Source organism: Morus notabilis, unplaced genomic scaffold, assembly GCF_000414095.1.
Source record: "Morus notabilis unplaced genomic scaffold, ASM41409v2 Scaffold594, whole genome shotgun sequence".
Lineage (NCBI taxonomy): Eukaryota > Viridiplantae > Streptophyta > Magnoliopsida > Rosales > Moraceae > Morus > Morus notabilis.
In genome coordinates, this window is record NW_010359491.1 from 85,105 (window position 1) to 105,793 (window position 20,689).

Consider the following 20,689-nt stretch of genomic DNA (forward strand, 5'->3'; position numbering starts at 1 on the left):
GTCACAGTTCTTTGGCGCAATCACAAGATAGAGGAAGCTACATGGGAACAAGAATATACCATGAGGGTGAATTACCCTGAATTATTCTAAGTTTCGAGGACAACTTTTTAAAGGTAGGAGGGGTTGTACCACCCATTTTTCTAACTGACAAAATTTCTAGAAATAAATCTTAGGAATTAACTTGAATAATGATATGATATTATATTTAATTAATTCTAACATCACGTTGAGTTATATTTTACAGGTAAACAAGACAAGGGCTCGAGGTGCTAAGAATAAGTTCATGCCATTTTATAGAAATTATATATGTGTTCATTTTTTTATGATTTGATAAATGTATATATGTTCATGATATGATGTAATTCATGTTATAATGCATGGAATTAAGAGTCTTAAGAAAATTTTAAGTTTTTCCTTAATTTTTCTTTTAGACAAAAGAACCATTTCCATGACGTTAATTTCTAGCTCTATTTTGGAAATTTAAAATTCTGAAATTATTCCATTACTTTATACAAAGTTTTAGAGCCTTTCATAAGCTTTCCAACGCCTACTCATTTGCGCAAATCGGACATCGGAGTAAGAAGATGTGGCCAGTATACTATCCGAATATCTACCAGTCTCCAACCAGGTTACTGCACGCGAACAAGAACGGAAATTCTAGAAGTTGACCTAGCTCTTGTATTTGTCTTCCACACGATTTTACACCCTAATGACAGCCATTCCCCCAGCTGTTAAGGATCATTTAATCAAAGAATTAATCCCAAAATTAATGTCAAATTAATCATTTTTTAATTTACATGATTTATGAGTCAATATGTATTTTCACTCATACTCTCTCTCTCTCCCCCTCTCCCTCTTTCTTCATCTTTCCTCATGTTCAAAACATCACAGAGAGCCTCCAAGATCAGCCATCAAACCTCCATCATTTTAACCCCTTTTTGTAAACCTTTGGTTCTTCTAAGCCACAATCAAGAAGATTTCGAAGTACGTTCCATCTCTAATTTAATATTCATGGTTGTTAGGTGATTTCCTTTGTTGTTAGGTGTTAGTTTAAGGAGATAATGAATAATTTTCTATGGTTAATGATTGAGGGATGATATATGTGATTTAGGTGAGGTTTTAATGTTCACGGCCGTATGTTTTATTTTGGGATAATCATGCATGACATGGTTATTGTTTTGGGTGTTTTGGTGTCTTCATAATTCGATAAATTCTAGAGAGAGATGTTAAGAATTATGTTATTTTCTTATATTGTTGTTTCTTTTTATGTTATAAATTGTGATTTGATAGAAACATGAGTTAGCATATTGTTTTTGCATTCGAGATGCAAGATATGTGAATTTTAATAGTCATGTTGATGTTTCTAATTTGCTTGCCATGAAATTTTTATAGAATGTGTGAATTGAATTTTTTAGGAACATGTCTTAGGGCTGGTTAAAGTATGCATATGGTTGGAATTGATTTTATCTTTAAAGAATTTATTTTGGTATTTTCGAAGTTTACTGTGCTGGAATTTTCCAACTTATGTAATCTGAGTTTAAAACAGTGTTTGGGGACCAAATGAACTCCGTTTTTAACAAATAAGGTGTCTTTGGAAAGATCTTGATGTCTATTTTCATTTGGTGCCAGTTCAGATCATTTTGAGTTTTTTATGATTTGTTATGAATTTTTAAAGAGATAAAGTCCGTCAGTTTTTGTAAGATTTGGAAATTTTGTGTAATTATTGGGTTTTCTTGTGTCTTGATGATATTAAATGATGGAATTGGCCTTTTAGGCACTGTTTCAAATATGATGGATGGATTTGATGAATTATTATTTTTTAAATTTTACTATATTTATGATTTATGGCATGAACGGTTCTAGAGATGAGCATCCGAAGACCTCATTCATTGCATCACTGTTGAGAAATTTTAAAAGGTTAAGTAAGGCGCTCATGTAAGTACACTCTCACCTGCAACATAAATTAAAGAATTGAGAAGTATATGATTTTGATGTTTATGACGATGTTATGACACATTTAATATTTCATATGATGACGTTTTGAAGAAAAGTGTATATATGTATTTTTATGTTTTTAAATGGCATTGTACACCCTTGATGGGTATCAGTGAGCAGTCTTATTGTCACGATTGGTATGGGATTTGCTACCCCATGTTTTTCTTGGCTAGCGCGCTATGATGGTACAACGTCGGGCCCAATATATGATGGATTTTGAAGTTTAAACATGTTCAAAAATAATTATTCTCATGATGACGTTTATTGTTGATGAGTAAAAATGTTCATTTACATTTGTGAGATTTAAGTATCTTACTAAGCCCTTGCTTATATGAGTTATTTCATGTTGCAAACAATCTAAAGGGTAAGATGTAGGCATGGAGAATCTTATGCTCTGTTTGGTAAGAAGGAAAGAAAATAGAAGGGAAAGGAAAACTATAATGCATAGAAAATTAGAAGGATAGAAAAGATTTTGATTTTCCCTTGACTTGTTTGGTATGATAGGGAAGAAAGAAAATGAATCTACCTTCCCTTGTTTGGTATTGAAAGTGAAACTAAAGGGGTGAAAAAATTCTTATTGGTGTAATTACTTTTTTGCCTAAATATTTTTTATTAATATTCTTTTCTAATAAAAATATAAATACTTTGGCCAAACTCCTTCTCCCGCACGCGTTGGACCGCATCAAATGGGATTGCAGGAGCTTGGTCACACAGTGTGACCAGCCTCCTCACCCAAGCAGCAGGGGCCAAGTCTGGCTTCCCAAAATTTGTGCAACCTAAATGAAATCCCATCCAAGCCATTTCAACATTAAGCACAAAAAGTATAAAATATGCAGCTAAAAACCATTCTCCAACACCCATAAATTCTACAACTCGCCCAAATCACAAACAAAAAGGAATAAAAAGGGAATGAAAACAAGATAGTAGTCAACAAAGAATGATCCTTTAAGAAATAAAAATAACAACAATTAAGTGGGTTCAAATACAACAGAAGAGTAACTAGCTACAGTTTAAATACAATAACTTGTTGAAGGTTCAAATACAACAAAAAAGTGACTAGCATACTATGCATCCACTATCATAAAGTAAGCAAAAATTTCCACAAAAGTAAATTCAAACGAAACATCATTCAAACGAAACATATATTCAATTGGAGCCAAGACGATAACACCATAAGATTGCATAACAAAACATGTTCTTAATACAAAAAACAAAACATGTTCATATGTTCTCATTACAAAAAGTAAACATGTTCTAGTATAAAAGCTTAATAATAAATTACTATTAACATATATTTTCTAGTGATGCGCATAGCCTTGCCACATATGTTGTGCTATTTTGTTCCTTAAAGCTGCTCCTTTTCTAGCTTCTTCATTATCCTTTTGTTTAGAGTAGACACTTTCTATCCCAGGCTCTCTTTCTAAAAGCTCTCGATCAACCGCTTCAATTATTTGTTGATCAGGATCCACGCCCATTAGATAGTTATGCAAAATACAACAAGCTAACACAATTTCAGTGGCTATTTTAATAGGATAGTGTTGCTCTGCACCGGTAGATATTATGGGAAATCTTTTTTTAAGCACCTCAAAAGTTCTCTCTATGACATTGCGTAGCAAAGCATGACGAAGGTTAAACAATGCTTGACAATTTTCAGGAGCACGTCTAGAGTACTCTTTCAAGTGGTACCGCACTCCTCTATATGGTGTAATTAGTCCACTACGCAACATGTAACCCGCGTCAACCAGATAATATTTTCCTGATGAAGTAAATCAACATTTGTCTTAGTGTTTTGTGGATAAATAATTTCAAGAACTAAATAAAACTTATTGTTACCTCTAGGAATTATAAGTTTATCTTCCCTAGAGAAAGCATTTTTTATAATTCTTGAGTCGGATGCACTTCCTTCCCACCCTGGTAATACGTATGTAAACCTCATATCAAACCCACAAGCTGCCATAACATTTTGTGTTGGATAATCTTTCCTTCCACGATATCGTGGTGCGTCTTTCCTAGGTACATTTACTCGAATATGTGTCCCATCAATGGCTCCTACACAATTCTGAACATTAAACTAAAGTTACTATTTATTTTCAACAAGAATCAAAAATAAAACTTAAAACGATTAAGTTTTTGTTTACCTCAAAATATGGATAGAACCTGTGACTATCAACTATTTGTTGAGGAACCTCTGCTCCATTTGGCTAAACTAAGAATTGATCTTCTAAACTAATCATTGCCCGTAGTACCTCATGAAAATGTCGACTTATTGTTTCATTAGATTGGCGGAAGAAAAAAGAAATAGTTCGGTTTTTAGCATTATGTGCTAATATATATAGAAACTTGGCTACTTGTTCCTCTACCACAGAATTTTTATTATCCTTCAGACGACCAGTGTCTCGAAACAATCCACACAACCTGGCAAATGCTTGAGGCCCCATTCGAATTACGTCTCGACATTTTTCATTTACGCTAAGTTGAGTCATAAGTTCCCTTCTCACACTATCACTTTCTCTACTTATGTTGACAATGCTCCTATCAACGTAATCCGAGCAATAGTGTAATTGCATTATATACACCATCTGTATTACATAGCAAACAACTTGTACACCAACCCTACTTCTACATCTTTCCCAACTTCTAAAAGGTCTTGTAATAGCTTCTTCATGAATGTCTAGTTGATTACACTCCAAAACATTATCCTCTTGACCTTCCCTGAAACTCCATTCAGAATTTCTCCTCTACTTAGAAATTTTAGAAATGGTTATAATCAAAATTATATATAGGATACTAATGCAATATATCTTAAAAATAAAATAAATGTTAAGAAAATAAAAAATATATATAAAAAACAAACATCATGAAAAGTATATCCATTGAACATAGGCAACTACTATAAATCTGAATTAGAATAAATACATCATGACAATAATTTAGGGAAAAAGAAAGTAGGGAGAGACTTTGCAATAAATAAAATTTATTCACATTCAATTCAAAAACCCATAGCATTAGAATCCATTAGAGAGCTTTCTAAATTACCATTTAGCTAATTCAATCCCTAAAACAATCACTAGAACTTCTAAATTAACATACAACATTGATATTAGACAACCAAAAAAAAAAGGACGAGCAAATTGTAAAAAAAAAAAAAAAGAAAAAAAAATTTAACAAAACAGGAAGCAAGGCAGGATTCATTTACAAAACTAATTTTAAAATTGAAGTTTAGACCATATACCTCAATCATGAACAATAATATAACTACCTTCAATCTTCAGCAATGGAATGAAAAATTTATTCACATTCAATTCAAAAACCCAGAGCATTAGAATCCATTAGAGAGCTTCCCAAATTACCATTTAGCTAATTCAATCTCTAAAACAATCACTAGAACTTCTACATTAACATACAACGTTGATAATATTAGACAAGCAAAAAAAAAAAAAAAATGGAAGAGCAAATCGTATAAAAAAAAAAAAAAGAAGAAGAAGAACGAAGAAGCAAGGCAGTGAACAAAGCTAACTTCTACATTAACATACAACGTTGATAATATTAGACAAGCAAAAAAAAAAAAAATGAGAGCAAATCGTATAAAAAAAAAAAAAAGAAGAACGAAACAAGAAGCAAGGCAGTGAACAAAGCTTACCTTCAAGCATGAACAGTAATAGAACTAACTTCAATCTTCAGCTGGAATGAAATTTTTTCCAAGTGAAAGTGTCCTGTTGTGCTAAGTGGAGTTGCCCATTTATCTTTTCTCTCTGGGAAAAAAAAAAAAAAAAAAAAAAAAAAAAAAAAAAAAAACAAACAAAAAAACAGCGCCAACTTTTGGAGCCAAAATTAGGGCAATTTAGTAATTTAGGTAGTTATTCACATTTTCCTTCCTAAAATCCTCCCACTTTTGGAGGGATTAAAAATGGTGGGACCCACCAATTATAATTTCCTTTCAATTTTCTTTTCCTTCCCAATTTCCTTTCTACCAAACAAGTTAATTTACTAATTTCCATCCTAAAATCCCTCTTAACATTTTCTTTCTTTCCACTTTTCATTCATACCAAACATAGTGTTAGAGCGGATACGAGCTATGCGTGATAGGAAAATGAGAGAAACGATCATGGAATGAAAGTGCCAAATTTTAAATAAAGTTTTTAATTTTAATTTTTATTGTTTTGGAACTCTGGTTTATGGTGGTTTTGATTTGAAGAATATTTTAGATTTTTTTTAGGTTTATTTCATGGTATGGATTTTAATAATTAAGTTGAACTGAAAGGTTATTTGTTTTATCTGTAACGACCCCTCACGGATCGTCATAGTTATCTTAACTTTCAAACATTTACCTCTTAAAGAATGCGGAAAATATTTAAGCTTGAAACACTTTACTTCGAATGACTTAAAGAAAAACTAGATTTTTTTTATAAAAAAAAAAAAAAAAAAAAAAAAAAAAAAAAAAAAAAACATATTATAACTTTAAACATTTTGAACTTCCTCAAAGAAAAAAAAAAACCTTTCGGTTCAACTTAATTATTAAAATCCATACCGTGAAATAAACCTAAGAAAAAATCTAAAATATTCTTCAAATCAAAACCACCATAAATCAGATTTCCAAAACAATAAAAATTAAAAATAAAAAACTTTATTTAAAATTTAGCACTTTCATTCCATGATCGTTTCTCTCGTTTTCCTATCACGCATAGCTCACATCCACTCCAAGATTCTCCACGCCTACATCTTACCCTTTAGATTGTCAGTAACATGAAATAACTCATATAAGCAATGGCTTAGTAAGACACTTAAATCTCACAAATGTGAATGAATATTTTTACTCATCAACAATAAACATCATCATGAGAATAATTATTTTTGAACATGTTTAAACTTTAAAATCCATCATATATTGGGCCCGACATTTCACCATCATAGCGCACTAGCTACGGAAAGCATGGGGTAGCAAATCTCATACTAACTGTGACAATAAGACCGCTCACCGGTCACCATTAAGGGTGTACAATGCCATTTAAAAACGTAAAAATACATATATACATTTTTCTTCAAAACGTCATCATAAGAGGATTATTAAAAACGTCATAATATCATCATAAACATCAAAATCGTATACTTCTCAATTCTTCAATTCATGTTGTAGGTGAGAGTGTACTTACATGAGCGTCTTACTTAACCTTTTAAAATTTCTCAACCTTTTGATTGGTTGATACAAGTAAAGCATTTGGTTTAATTAAGACATGTAAGAGAGGATGAGAGTTTTTGGAGTGACATAGTGGTCCCGTTCATTTCACCGATTCGAGTTTTGCTACAGTAAAAAGTTCTCAGAAACAGTCACATCTAACTTTTTTACTATAGTAAAAAGCTCTCACAAAAAATCACATCTCAACTCAAATTAGACTAAACGGCCCTGGTAGAGTTTGTTAAAAATCTCTCAAGTGAAATGCAGCTTCCTATGTCATCTTTAAGACCTTAACGTAAAAGGCAGTCCTCGAATTTTCAGAAGAATGTTACAAATTGGATCAGTACTCTAATGAAATCCCTAGAATCAATCCCAAATCTTAAGAAAATAAAACACAAAGAAGCACACTGAAGACTTTGATCTTTTATTGAATCTTGCAACAATTACACAAAATTAAAATACACCTTTGAGAATTCTCAGAGAAAAAATCCCCAGAGCCTCTCTCTACCCTCCCAAAACACTCGTTGGTAATTTCTTAATCATAGGACATTTATAACAGCTCTCTGTCCACTAGACGCATGCCACCTGGCTAACTAACTAACTAAGCTTACTTAGATTCCCTTATTTTCAATTCTGTTACAATATTAAGACCTTTAGAATATAGAACCAACTTCTTATCAATTCATGGAGTAGAAAATGGCAGGTATAAGGCAAAATTGGTTGCGAAAGGATAAGAAAATAGTTTGGAAGTTGTACATTGATTCCTTCCTATGTTGTTGGCCCCTTCATTTGTCCTAAGCTCCCTAGCTCTGTTCGTTGTATTACAAATGATTTTTGGTATGTCATGTAATTAGTGCTGGAACTTTGGACGGGCTGCCCGTGACCGCCCAAAAATACCGAGTTTTTGCCCGAGCCCGACCCGCCCGAGCCCGAAAATGCCATTGAACGGGCCGCATGGCCGGGCAGCCCGAGCCCGCCCGAATAGCCCAAATTTTTTTTAATAAGTTTTATAATTATTAAGTTAGTTTGTGTTAAAATTATATAAAAATCAAAATCAACATTCAACAGATATTATTAACACAATTGAATAAATTAATCATGTATATTAAATTCATAATTCATGATTGCCTTGTTAAAACCCTTACCAAGAAAAACCCAATTGGGATAAAAACTTGACAAGGAAAAAAGAGTGCAATCATTTTGTGACGAATTACAAATTTTACAAACTTACAAAGTTATACAATTACAAATACAATGTCAAAAGTAAATACATATTTACAAATTACAAATTTACAATTTAATTTAAAGCTGAAGGATCGTCTTCAAAATTAAATGTTAATCGATTAAATAGTACCGAATCAACACTCAAGAGAATTATTTATCTACTTCTTTCTCAAGAAGGAATGGATTCCATCTCGTATAATAACATTCCCAGCTACCTATTTCATCATGTCTCCAAAATACAAAGAATATGATTCAAGGTCTCGGAATTTGTACTGAGTAAATCAAAAGACATAAATCCATAAATAAGAGTTTGTTAAGAACTCAGAATTAAGATCATTCTATATATGACCATCGGTAGACTCAATTAGAATTTCTATGCTTAACGGAAATTATTATAAATTCATATTGTGTCTGTGTCCCTGTTCCACACAATCTCATTATGCGAAATACACTCATTCAATAGCTCACCATATTAACAGTGTGGATAGCACCGTTCCATTCTAAATGGGAATGACATGTATTAATAATGTTTTAATTAAAGATTACGAACTTTAATTAAATTCATTATGAACGATGTTTTTTATTATTATCCTTAAACAATATCCTCTCGTATATAACACTTATATACTATGTTTAAGGTTACATAAATAATCATGGAATTTTGATTTGATATTCATAAATATATGCACATAAAATGATGAATAAACTCTTTTATTAATTAAATAATAAATATCCTATTACATCTTATGCTTCTAGGACACTATTCCCAACACGGCCCTCTCCTGAGCTCTCCTCCTGGTAGCTCGTTGTCTGCTCCCCACAGATTTATTCGACCTGGCTTGATGGGGGTTGTTGGCCCCACTGTCACCCACCCCCTCGACGTCACCACGTCGATCACCAATTACTTGGTTCCTGACGGCGGCGTTCACCGGGTTCATCGGCACATCCTCTAACAGCGGCATGGGATCTGGCCTTTGTTCCCGTCCGGCGAGGGCTGTAGCCATCCTTTCTACAGCCACAGCCAGTGTTTTAACCTGCCTTTGGAGCTGGTCAAGGCGGTCTGGGGGGTTTCCAGCGGCCTGTGGTTGCGCCCCTTGGTTGGGTCGTGTCCCTGCTGGTTCTTGGCCGCCGTTGGGCGGATTCGTCGGATTCTTTCCTCCGACAACATGGCTCTGGCCCTCCTGGCTTTTCTGAGTTGCCGTCACGCTGTGGGTATTTCTCGGAGCCATATTCACTCTGCTGGATTGATTTATGGGTTTTGGGCCCTCCTTCTAGCGCCAATTGTTGACGGTAGATTTCAGTCAACAAGGAATTAACTCTCCGAGAACACTCGCAATAATCTCTCACGTATTAATTAGGGATTAATAATGGTGCATAAGATAAAGGAGACATGAATTTATAGTGGTTCGGCTAATATTCTTTGCCTAATCCACTTGTGAATGCACTAATGCTTTCTTGATTACAAACTCTCTCTGGAGTAGTATAGTAGAGTGTGTGTAAAAACTTAATGAATTCCCATGGCTCTTATTTATAGGTCTTATACACACGAGAGACCCCCTCTACATTTCCCGAGGAGATCATCATCAATCCCTTAATTCTAGGATTTAGCAGTTGTACCAGCTACCTAATTTCATGACTTCAGCAGTAGTAGTTGATACAGTATATCTTTCCTTGAGTTGACAGGACTATCTACTGGATTAGACAGGGCCACCTCCTCGACGTCGTGGCATTTGCCACATCTTCGGGGCCCTCGACGCGCGTCATCACGCATGAACTCTCAACGTATGAAGGGCACCTTAGCTACAGTTGATCCCTCGACGCCAGTGACCGATTCTTGTCATGGAGACCTCAGCGCTTGTCGTCCAAAGGAGTAGTCAATTCCTCAACCGTGGTGTAACACCTTATAATTTAAATCAAACAACACTTATGAAACAAATATGACGATGTTGACAAATAAATTCTCTCATAATATTGAGCCTCATATTATATATTCGACAGAAAGAGAAATCTTTTAATGTGACAACCCATTCTTGAATTATTGAGTGCAATAATAATTTAAATCAAGAAACAAGTATGACGTTATTGACAAATAAATTCTCTTACAGTATCCAGTCTCATAATATACATGACACCAACTTAGTTAAATTTTTTGTGACTTTGTGGCGTGTCCCACCGTAAGACTTCTCCGCTATCTATAACGATTAAAGTTATTTTCTTTATTGCATTCTTATTTGTTTGTATGTGTATATATCTAATACCTAATAACACCCAACCTTTTCTCAAAATAAATGGCAATGGAGACAATCATGACTTTTCTAATGCGCATTGTAATGAGTGGAATTGTGCAGACCAACAAAAAGGGTTTTACGAGGCAATGACCAACTAGAAATTGACCCGCTACAAAGTGGGGAGGAATCTTTCACCCAAAGTAAACAGAGGGAAACCATTAACGCATTTGGACCTCAATATTATTATCTTTAAAAACTGTTCATCATCTTTCAAGGATATTTCACTACTCAAAATCCCAATTTTCATTCATTTACTTTAAAATTATTATAGAGAGGATGGAGAGTGAGAAAGGCACAGTATGTGTAACAGGTGGTACGGGATACATAGGATCTTGGTTGATATTGAGACTTCTTGATCATGGTTACTCTGTCAGAACCACTATTAGATCTAATTCAGGTGATTCTTTTTTTTTTTTTTTTTTTTTTTTTTTTTTTTTTTAGGGAAGAAAGGTTTATTTCACTTGTGAATTGTGAATAATCATACTGAAATTTTTTGGATTCTCGTTGAGGTTGTAATGCTTATTTGTGGGTTGACGTGTGGAAGATATTTATTATTTAATTTACTTTATCGGTAAAAATAAAATAAGAGAGATGCAGAGAAAAAGGTTGTCTGTGGATAATTTTCCATTTTTATTTAGAGATTTAAATAACAGAATAAAGTATATCCCAACTTTCAATCACGTCTGGATTTATATAGGCAGAAAAAAGTATATCCCGCCTGAAAAAGTGTAAACCCACAAGGTCCCCCATACATATTTTAACACATCTTAAAGAAATATCCAAATATTGTAATGTTGGGACCAAGTTTGTTCGGTAAGAGAGAAAAGTGGAAAAAAAAAATAGAGTGACAGGATTAGTGAAAGAATTTCAAACCCTTCAAATCCTTTAAATAAGCTTAATTTTAATCTCTTGAGATGGAGGGATTTGAATAGGGAATCCATAACCAATATATAAGATTGTGTTTGCTAACAGGGAAAAAAAAAGTATATAACCTGGGTGAGGAAATTGAGGAAAAAAAAAAAAAAAGAATGCCCTTCTTTTATATATTGACCCTCTCTAATATGTCGTTGGGAGATATCAAAATTGGGTTTTTAAAATCCCTCACTCAATCAACTCCTTTCCTCTCCTAATCCTTCTCCTACACTCCACACACCTCTCCGTCCTTTCACTTTTCCCTCCTGCCAAATAAGCTCTAAGATAAAGGTCCTTTTTTTTTTTTTCTCTCCATTTTCCTCAGCTAGGTTATATATCTTTCTTTCTTTTTATTTTCTTTTCTTCTTACCAAACACAACTCTTGTGGTGTAAGTCCATCTAAATGGAGGTAGGGGTTCAACTTTCTGTCACCACAAGAGCAAAAATTTGTAGAATATTTAGTATAAGATCTTACTAAAAAAGCAAAGCAGCACATATAATTATATATAGAAAGTATTTGTTAAAAAAAATAAAAAATAAATAAAAGAGAGAGAAAGTGACATTGACGTTGAAATTGTGGCAGCAGAGCACAAGAAAGACCTTGGCTTTCTCACGAGTCTACCGGGAGCATCAGAAAAGCTCAAGATCTTCGATGCAGATCTCAACGACCCAGAAAGTTTCCGCGCAGCCATCGAAGGGTGCATCGGAGTCTTTCACGTCGCCACTCCGGTTGATTTCTTTGGCAAAGACACGGAGGAAGTAGTGATCAAAAGATCATCTGAGGGAGCAACTGGGATCTTAAAGGCATGCCTAGAAAATTCTAAAACGGTGAAGAAACTTGTCTACACTTCAAGTGCCTCTGCTGTTGGCTTAAATGGCAATAATTCAGATGAACTGGATGAGAGTGTTTGGAGTGATATAGATTATGTTAAATCTTTAAGATCACCCGGACTTTCCTATGCGATTTCCAAGACCTTAACTGAAAGAGCAGTTCTTGAATTTTCAGAAAAACATGGTTTTGAGGTTGTCACATTAGTTCCTTCTATTGTTGTTGGCCCCTTCATCTGTCCTAAGTTCGCGGGATCTGTCCAATTCACACTGGGATTGCTCTCTGGTAAGCACTGCCTTTCTACAACAAGTCATTGTTGTTTTAACTGTATTCTTAAAAACATAAGATTTAGCTTTAGCAATGTCCTATATATGGAATAATCGATCTTGTTTTGCTATAATTGCACATATTTCGTACTAGACCAATGTAGTACTAAATTAATGCGCCAACAGAAAATTTTAGCATGAGTAGAAAAATATTTTTCAATTCAACGCTATTTTTGTTGCTAAATTTAGCATATGTCATGCTTGTCAGATTTAGTGCATATAGTAAAAATTTTGCCATTTGATCACTATTCTTTCATATTGAGCTTTTCATTTCATCATTCAACATTGTGATTTTCAAATTCTTTGAAACTAAAGGTTTATTGTTACGAGTTTCAGAGCTTAAAATTATGACGAAAAGCAGTAGCATTATGCAGCATAAAATAGAATAACGCAAAAAATATGTCAATTTTTACTTTTTAGTGTCATATATAGCATTGGAAATGGTCTAAGAGAGACGGGCTGCACACGTTGGCTCTCCTTTGCATGACCCACCCTATACTATATAGTTAATGTGGCGCCTCGCACCATTTGAAGGCTTGAAGCTGAAAAACACTATTCCTAATAAGATGAAATCAGTGGCAACACAAAGTCCTGATTTATGTTATTCATTTCCTAATGTTCACTAGTTTTTTTCTCATAATTTCTTTGGTTCCTTGTTTAAGTAGCTTCAATTCATAATTGCGCAGGTAAGATGAAGAACGTCGAATCAAGTTCTCTTGCGAGTATAGATATGGTGCATGTAGATGATGTTGCGCGAGCCCACATTTTCCTATTTGAACATCCTGAGGCAAAAGGGAGGTACAATTGTTCATCAAACGCCATAACAGTTGAAAGTGCATCTCATTTGCTTTGTTCCAAGTATCCGGAACTTCAAGCACACAGAAAAGAGTCAGTTCAATTTTTTATTTTTTACTTTTTTTATTGATTCTCTCTCATTAGTTTGTTTGAAGAATCTTCTTTTTTTTTTTTTTTTTTTTTTGAAAAGTTTGAATGTGAAAATTTCAAAAACATTCTCACTGATCTATAAATATATAAGTTCTTTTTGTGCAGTTCTGAGAAGGATCAAACCAAAAGCTTGAAGCTACTGCCAAGTCTCTCATCGAAGAAGCTCCTAGATTTAGGTTTCAAATTCAAGTATGGTGTTGAAGAAATGCTTGATGATGCTGTTAAATGTTCTAAAGAAAAGGGTTATCTGTAGTTTTTTTTTTTTTTTTTTTATTAAAAAAACAAAAAAAAAAAAAAAAAAAAAAAAAAAAAAAAAACACTTTCAGGGACTTGTGGTTTCTTTAGACGATGGCTACTTCTCCTCTGTGTCTGAAACTTCTTACCATGTATATTCAACATTATGCACCCCCTCAAGAGGCAATAAAGTACTGTAAGATATCTTTAAAAATATAATTTGTTAGCTTGACAATTACAAATGGGGCAAAATTGATGAGATAGAAGAAGATGATTATACTAGATATGATTGACTTTGACAAATTTCCAAATTTTAGTTAGTACTTATTAGTTACGCCATGACATAGACATGGTTAGGACTTTTGTTAAAAATTGAAAAACAGGTACTCTTGGCAATTGGCTTTTATGATGGAGATCATACGTGATTTTGGTTGTTTGATTGTTCCGAATATAAAATGGCTTACTAATTGGATCCTAATATGAAATGTTTTGCTGATGGAAATCAGAATTTTTGGCAAGAAAATTTTATAAAATATTTGGGAGATTTGATGTTATGGTTGACATTGTTGTTTATTTGATTGATTCTAATTGGGAAAGAAATGTTGTTGATTGCTTTTTGGTGCTGAGATCATTAACGTGATAGCTAGGAGACTTAAAAAAGTGGTGTGGCTGAACGTACTGTTGCGGTGAGGACGATTGAACGTGAAAAAGTTGGCTTTTTGTATTGAGAAATAACACTTTTCAGATAGTGAGGGCCGTGTTTATGATTCAATGTGTTTTGAGAGAAACTTTCGGAGAAAAAGTCTGTATGTAAACTTTTGATTTGTGAGTGCAAAAGTGTGTTCTTTGGGAGGAGAACGTATTGTTTTTAGAAGAAAGCCTTCGAAGACGAGCGATGCACACTGGATAATACATCTAAAAAGATTCTTCACAATGGCGACATCTACGAATGAGTCTTTGAGTGTGTAAGACCATAGAGTATTTGTAATCATTTCATCTTAGTGGTTTGTTCATGGTCTGGGCTTAGTCCCGCGGATGTAGGTGTGCACACCGAACCGCGATACCATTTTTTTCCTTACTGCATTATTTTTTTTCCTGCTTGATTAGTTATTTATTGTTGAATCTAAAATACAATTTATTACAGGTGTTACAGAAAGTGTTATAACACTCTTTGATAACAAGGAGACTTGGAGACTTGGAAAAAAATACAATCCTCAGATCATTAACGTGACAGCTAGGAGACTTGGAAAAGTGGTGTGGCTGAACATATTGTTGCAGTGAGGAGGATTGAACGTGAAAAAGTTAGCTTTTTGTATTGAGAAATAATGTGCGTGTTTGAAACTATTTTTGAAAATGGTTGTCACGTATTTCGAGAAGTAAAATATGAAAATGAAAGCGAAACGATATTTGTTTAGCAAATGTTTTGAAAACGAAAATGAAAACAATGAGAGTGGTTTTATGGATGAATTAGAAAACAATTGAAGGTTGTTTTCACTTTTCTGTTTTTATTTTTTAGTACGTATCAACAATATTATAATATATTAGTTAATAAACACGACTTCACTTTTTTATTATACTCAAAACAATCTCTTAAGAAACCAACCAAACGCAATTTCAGAATCGGTCCCAAAATAATCTTAAAACAATCTCATTTTTACTTTTTATTGAAAACAAAATCATTTTGAAACCAATTCTAAACGTACCCAATACTTTTCAGATAGTAAGGGCTGTGCTTATGATTCTATGTGTTTTGAGAGAAACTTTCAGAGAAAATGTCTCTGTATGTAAACTTTTGATTTATGAGTGCAAAAGTGTGTTCTTCGGGAGGAGAATATTTATTTTTCGGGAGAAAGCCTTTGAAGACAAGTTATGCTCACTGGGCAAGACCTTTAAAAAGATTCTGCACAATAGCGACATGACAAGGAGGGGTTTTTTGAGTGTGTGAGACCGTAGAATGTTTGTAATCATTTCATCTTAGTGGTTTGTTCACTATCTGGACGTGGCCCCGCGGATGTAGGTGTGCGTCCCGAACCGTGATACCATTGTCTTCCTTACTGCATTATTTTTTTTCCTAATTGATTGGTTATTTATTGTTGAATCTAAAATACAATTTATTACGGGTGCTACAGAAAGTGTTATAACACTCTTTAACAGCCAGAAGACTTAGAGACTTGGAAAAAATACAATCCTGAGATCATTAACGTGACAGCTAGGAGACTTGGAAAAGTGGTGTGCTGAACATGTTGTTGTGGTGAGGAGGATTGAACGTGAAAAAGTTGGCATTTTGTATTGAGAAATAATACTTTTCAGATAGTAAGGGTTGCGCTTATGATTCTATGTGTTTTGAGAGAAACTTTCAGAGAAAAAGTCTCTGTCCATTAACTTTTGATTTGTGAGTGCAAAAGTGTGTTCTTTGAAAGGAGAACGTATTGCTTTCGGAAAAAAGCCTTCGAAGACGAGTGACGCTCATTGGACAATACATCTAAAAAGATTCTTCACATCGTTGACATCGATAAGGAGGGAGTCTTTGTGTGTGTAAGACCGTAAAGTGTTTTCATCTTAGTGGTTTTTCACTGTCTGGACTTGGCCCCGTGGATGTAGGTGTGCGCACTGAACCGCGATACTATTTTTTTCCTTACTGCATTATTTTTTTCCCGCTTGATTAGTTATTTATTGTTGAATCTAAAATACAATTTATTATAGGTATTACAGAAAGTGTTATAACACTCTTTGACAGCTAGGAGACTTGGAGACTTGGGAAAAATACAATCCTGAGATCATTAACGTGACAAATAGGAGACTTGGAAAAGTGGTGTGGCTGAACGTATTGATAAGGTGAGGAGGATTGAACGTGAAAATTTTGGCTTTTTGTATTGAGAAATAATGTGCGTGTTTGGAACCGTTTTCTAAAACGGTTTTAATAAAAATGAAAGCGAAACGACATTTGTTTAGCAATTATTTTGAAAACGAAAATAGTGAGAATGGTTTTTATGAAGGAATTATAAAACAATTGAAAGTTATTTTCACTTTTCTGTTTTCATTTTTTAGTACTTATCAACAATATTATAATATATTAGTTAATAAACACGATTTCACTTTTTTATTATACTTAAAATAATCTCTTAAAAAACCAACCAACGCAATTTCAGAATCGGTCCCAAAATGATTTTAAAACAATCTCATTTTTACTTTTTATTGAAAATAAGATCATTTTGAAACCAATTCTAAATGCACCCTACTTTTCAGATAGTGAGGACTATGCTTATGATTCTATGTGTTTTTAGAGAAACTTTCGGAGAAAAAGTCTCTGTATGTAAACTTTTGATTTGAGAGTGCAAAAGTGTGTTCTTCGGGAGGAGAACGTATTGTTTTCGGGAGAAAGCCTTCGAAGACGAGCGATGCTCACTGGACAAGAAATCTAAAAAGATTCTTCACAATGGCGACATGAAGGAGCGAGTCTTTGAGTCTGTAAGACCATAGAGTGTTTGAAATCATTTCATCTGAGTGGTTTGTTCACTGTCTGGGCGTGACCCCGCGGATGTAAGTGTGCGTATCGAACCACGATACCATTTTTTTTCTTTACTGCATTATTTTTATCTTGCTTGATTAGTTATTTATTGTTGAATCTAAAATACAATTTATTACAGGTGTTACAGAAAGTGTTCTAACACTCTTTGACCGTTAGGAGACTTGGAAAAAATACAATCCTGAGATCATTAACGTGACAGCTAAGAGACTTGGAAAAGTGGTGTGGTTGAACGTATTGTTGCGATGGGGAGGATTGAACGTGAAAAAGTTGGCTTTTTGTATTGAGAAATAATGTGGGTGTTTAGAACCGTTTTTAAAAACAGTTTTCACGTATTTCGAGAAGCAAAAAATGAAAATGAAAGCGAAACGACGTTTGTTTAGCAAATGTTTTGAAAATGAAAACGCAAATGAAAACAGTGAGAGTGGTTTTTATGAAGGAATTAGAAAACAATTGAAGGTTGTTTTCACTTTTCTATTTTCATTTTTTAGTACTTATCAACAATATTATAATATATTAGTTAATAAACACGATTTCACTTTTTTATTATACTCAAAACAATCTCTTAAAAAACCAACCAACGCAATTTCAGAATCGGTCCCAAAATGATCTTAGAACAATCTCATTTATACTTTTTATTGAAAATAAAATCATTTTGAAACCAATTCTAAACGCACCCAGTACTTTTCGGATAGTGAGGGCTGTGCTTAAGGTTCTATGTGTTTTGAGAGAAACTTTCGGAGAAAATGTCTCTGTATGTAAACTTTTGATTTGTGAGTGCAAAAGTGTGTTCTTCGGGAGGAGAACGTATTATTTTCGGGAGAAAACATTTGAAGGCGAGTTATGTTCACTGGCAAGACCTCTAAAAAGATTCTTCACAACAATTACATCGACAAGGAGGGAGTTTTTGAGTGTGTAAGACTGTAGAGTGTTTGTAATCATTTCATCTTAGTGGTTTATTCACTGTCTGTGCTTGGATCCGCAGATGTAAGTGTGCGCACTGAACCGCATACTATTTTTTTCCTTACTGCGTTATTTTTTTTCATGCTTGATTTAGTTATTTATTGTTGAACCTAAAATACAATTTATTGCAGGTGTTACAGAAAGTATTATAACACTCTTTGTGATACCTGCCGGAAAAAAAAAAAAAAAAAAAAAAAAAAAAAAAAAAAAAAAAACTAACCTTTGAGACATGACGGCAAAACTATTGGAAATAGGTTGTAAACATTTGCCAAGCTGTAGTTAAGATGATTGGAGGTTGTTCGTTTAGGGTGCTAAACTTAAGAAAACTCAATTTGAGTCTCATTTCTAGCCCAAGTTTGTGTTTATTGGGGACAAACTCGAGTTAAGACTCAAGTGAAGCATTATTTTTTGAGTTGATCTCCCTCCCCTTGATTTACGAAACTCAGTTCTAAAAAAAGTTAGGGAATAGTATTTTTTTTTTTCAAAATGTCAAAATGTTAACTTTTTTATTTTAATACCGATTGAGATAATTTATTTGTCTATGTGTTCACAATGAAGAGACGAATAAAACTATATCCATATACCATATTAAAATTTTTCATCACCATTGAGTTTTTATTAAAATACTGTTTAAATACAAATTTAAATTTTGACCCACCCAAACACAAATTCAAATAGACTCACAATTCAAATCATAACTCAAAATGTGCACATCTAAATACAAAGTTAAATTAGAGTTTCAACTCAAACATAATTAAATACACGTTAACTCAAATTAAAATTTGAATTCAAGTCACTCTAACTCAAAAAATATAAATGAACAAGCCCGAATATTCCCCAAAATTTCTCGATATTTTCCATGTTGGAGCAGAACCCTTTCTCGCAATTTCACAAACAATTTGCCTTCAATCTCTGTAACAAATATTTAAGTGAAAGAACTCAAATAAAAAGAGTGCTAAAGAACAACAACTAACGCGATCCTTAGCAATTAGTCCCATAGGAAATTATAATTGTACCCCTACTAAGTATAAAATTTTATAACTACATCTCATTTAACAAAAACATAACTAATATTTTTTAGCAATTAGTCATCTTTGTTTTCGATACTTTTATTTTTTATTTTTGGCCCTTTCGAGAATAGGGAAAGCAACATACGTATTACATTTCACTGTATAGCAAAACTGGGACTTGAAAAAAACGTCTTTTGGTTTTTTGCAACAGCTTTTTTTGTCTTTTTGTGCAACGTTGCATCTGGTGCTGTCAGGGGCGGAGGGAGTGGGGCCCGGGGGCATATGACCCTTTGAATTTTTGAGAAATTGTTTTAAGCCCCTAGATTTTTTTTTTCCTTTTAAATGCATATAATTCTTGTATTCTTTTCATATCTGTCCCCTCTTAATTTACAAAAATTTAAATGTCTCTAATAATTGAATTTCATGTAGAGTTTATCAGAGCAAAAGTAATCTCAAACAAGACAACTTGTTTTTTTTTTTTTTTTTTTTTTTTTTTTTTTTTTTTTTTTTTTTGTAAATGACTCATTAAAATAATTGTTCTCAAATGTATTTTTATTTAAGACTCTTTTTCACATAATCATCTAAATTCTTAAGTTTATCAGCAAAAGTGATCTCAAACAAGACAACTTGTTTTGTTATTTTTATAAATGACCCATTAAAATAATTATTCTCAAATGTATTCCTATTTAAGAATCTTTTCTACATAACCATCTAAATTCTTGTCTCATGAATACTTTTTCTCTAGTTTCCCCTTATTGAACTAATATTTATTTCAAATGTGTCTCAAGTTAAACTTTTTTTTTTTGCGGCAACTCTCAACTACTTTCTCGTATGTGCTTTCTACATATTTTTCTATCTAATTTTCCCAATAAAATCTTTAGTACTTAAGTTTGTTCTTATGTCTATACACATCTTTTATTAAATTGAAAACACATTTTGATTGAAAACGTTCATTCCAGTCCAATGTACTAGAATTTTTTTTTCTAACTAAACACTGAAGAGAATGATAAATTAAAAAACAAATTAAACTCTTCAATAACTAAATATGTATATGCATAATTGTTGGGATTTGTTTTCCGAATTTTGTATTGATTTGTTTCCCGAACTTTGAATTGATTCTTTCTGTTTTGTGATTGGCATTATTTTGGGAATGATTGGCTGATTAATTGGGTTTGAGATTATATGTGCAGCTGGCAAGATGTTTATGGAACTTTTCTGAAAGATCTGGAAACTTATTTTGGTTCTACTTTTGAAAGTCAACTTT

General features: G+C 33.2%; 1 protein-coding gene across 2 annotated transcripts; it reads left to right on the top strand.

The window, feature by feature from the left end:
• The first annotated feature begins 10,808 nt into the window (after window positions 1-10,808).
• Window positions 10,809-14,155, top strand: LOC21405238 (vestitone reductase). 2 transcript variants are annotated; one of them, XM_024163278.1, is made up of 4 exons: window positions 10,809-11,077; window positions 12,179-12,706; window positions 13,434-13,635; window positions 13,798-14,155. In XM_024163278.1, exons 1-4 carry the CDS (start codon window positions 10,957-10,959, stop codon window positions 13,943-13,945), a joined length of 999 nt encoding a protein of 332 aa, XP_024019046.1. In that variant the 5' UTR covers window positions 10,809-10,956; the 3' UTR covers window positions 13,946-14,155. The 2 variants fall into 2 exon arrangements, with proteins under 2 accessions (XP_024019046.1, XP_024019047.1); XM_024163279.1 differs by having other exon boundaries at window positions 13,434-13,545.
• Window positions 14,156-20,689: the final 6,534 nt, after the last annotated feature.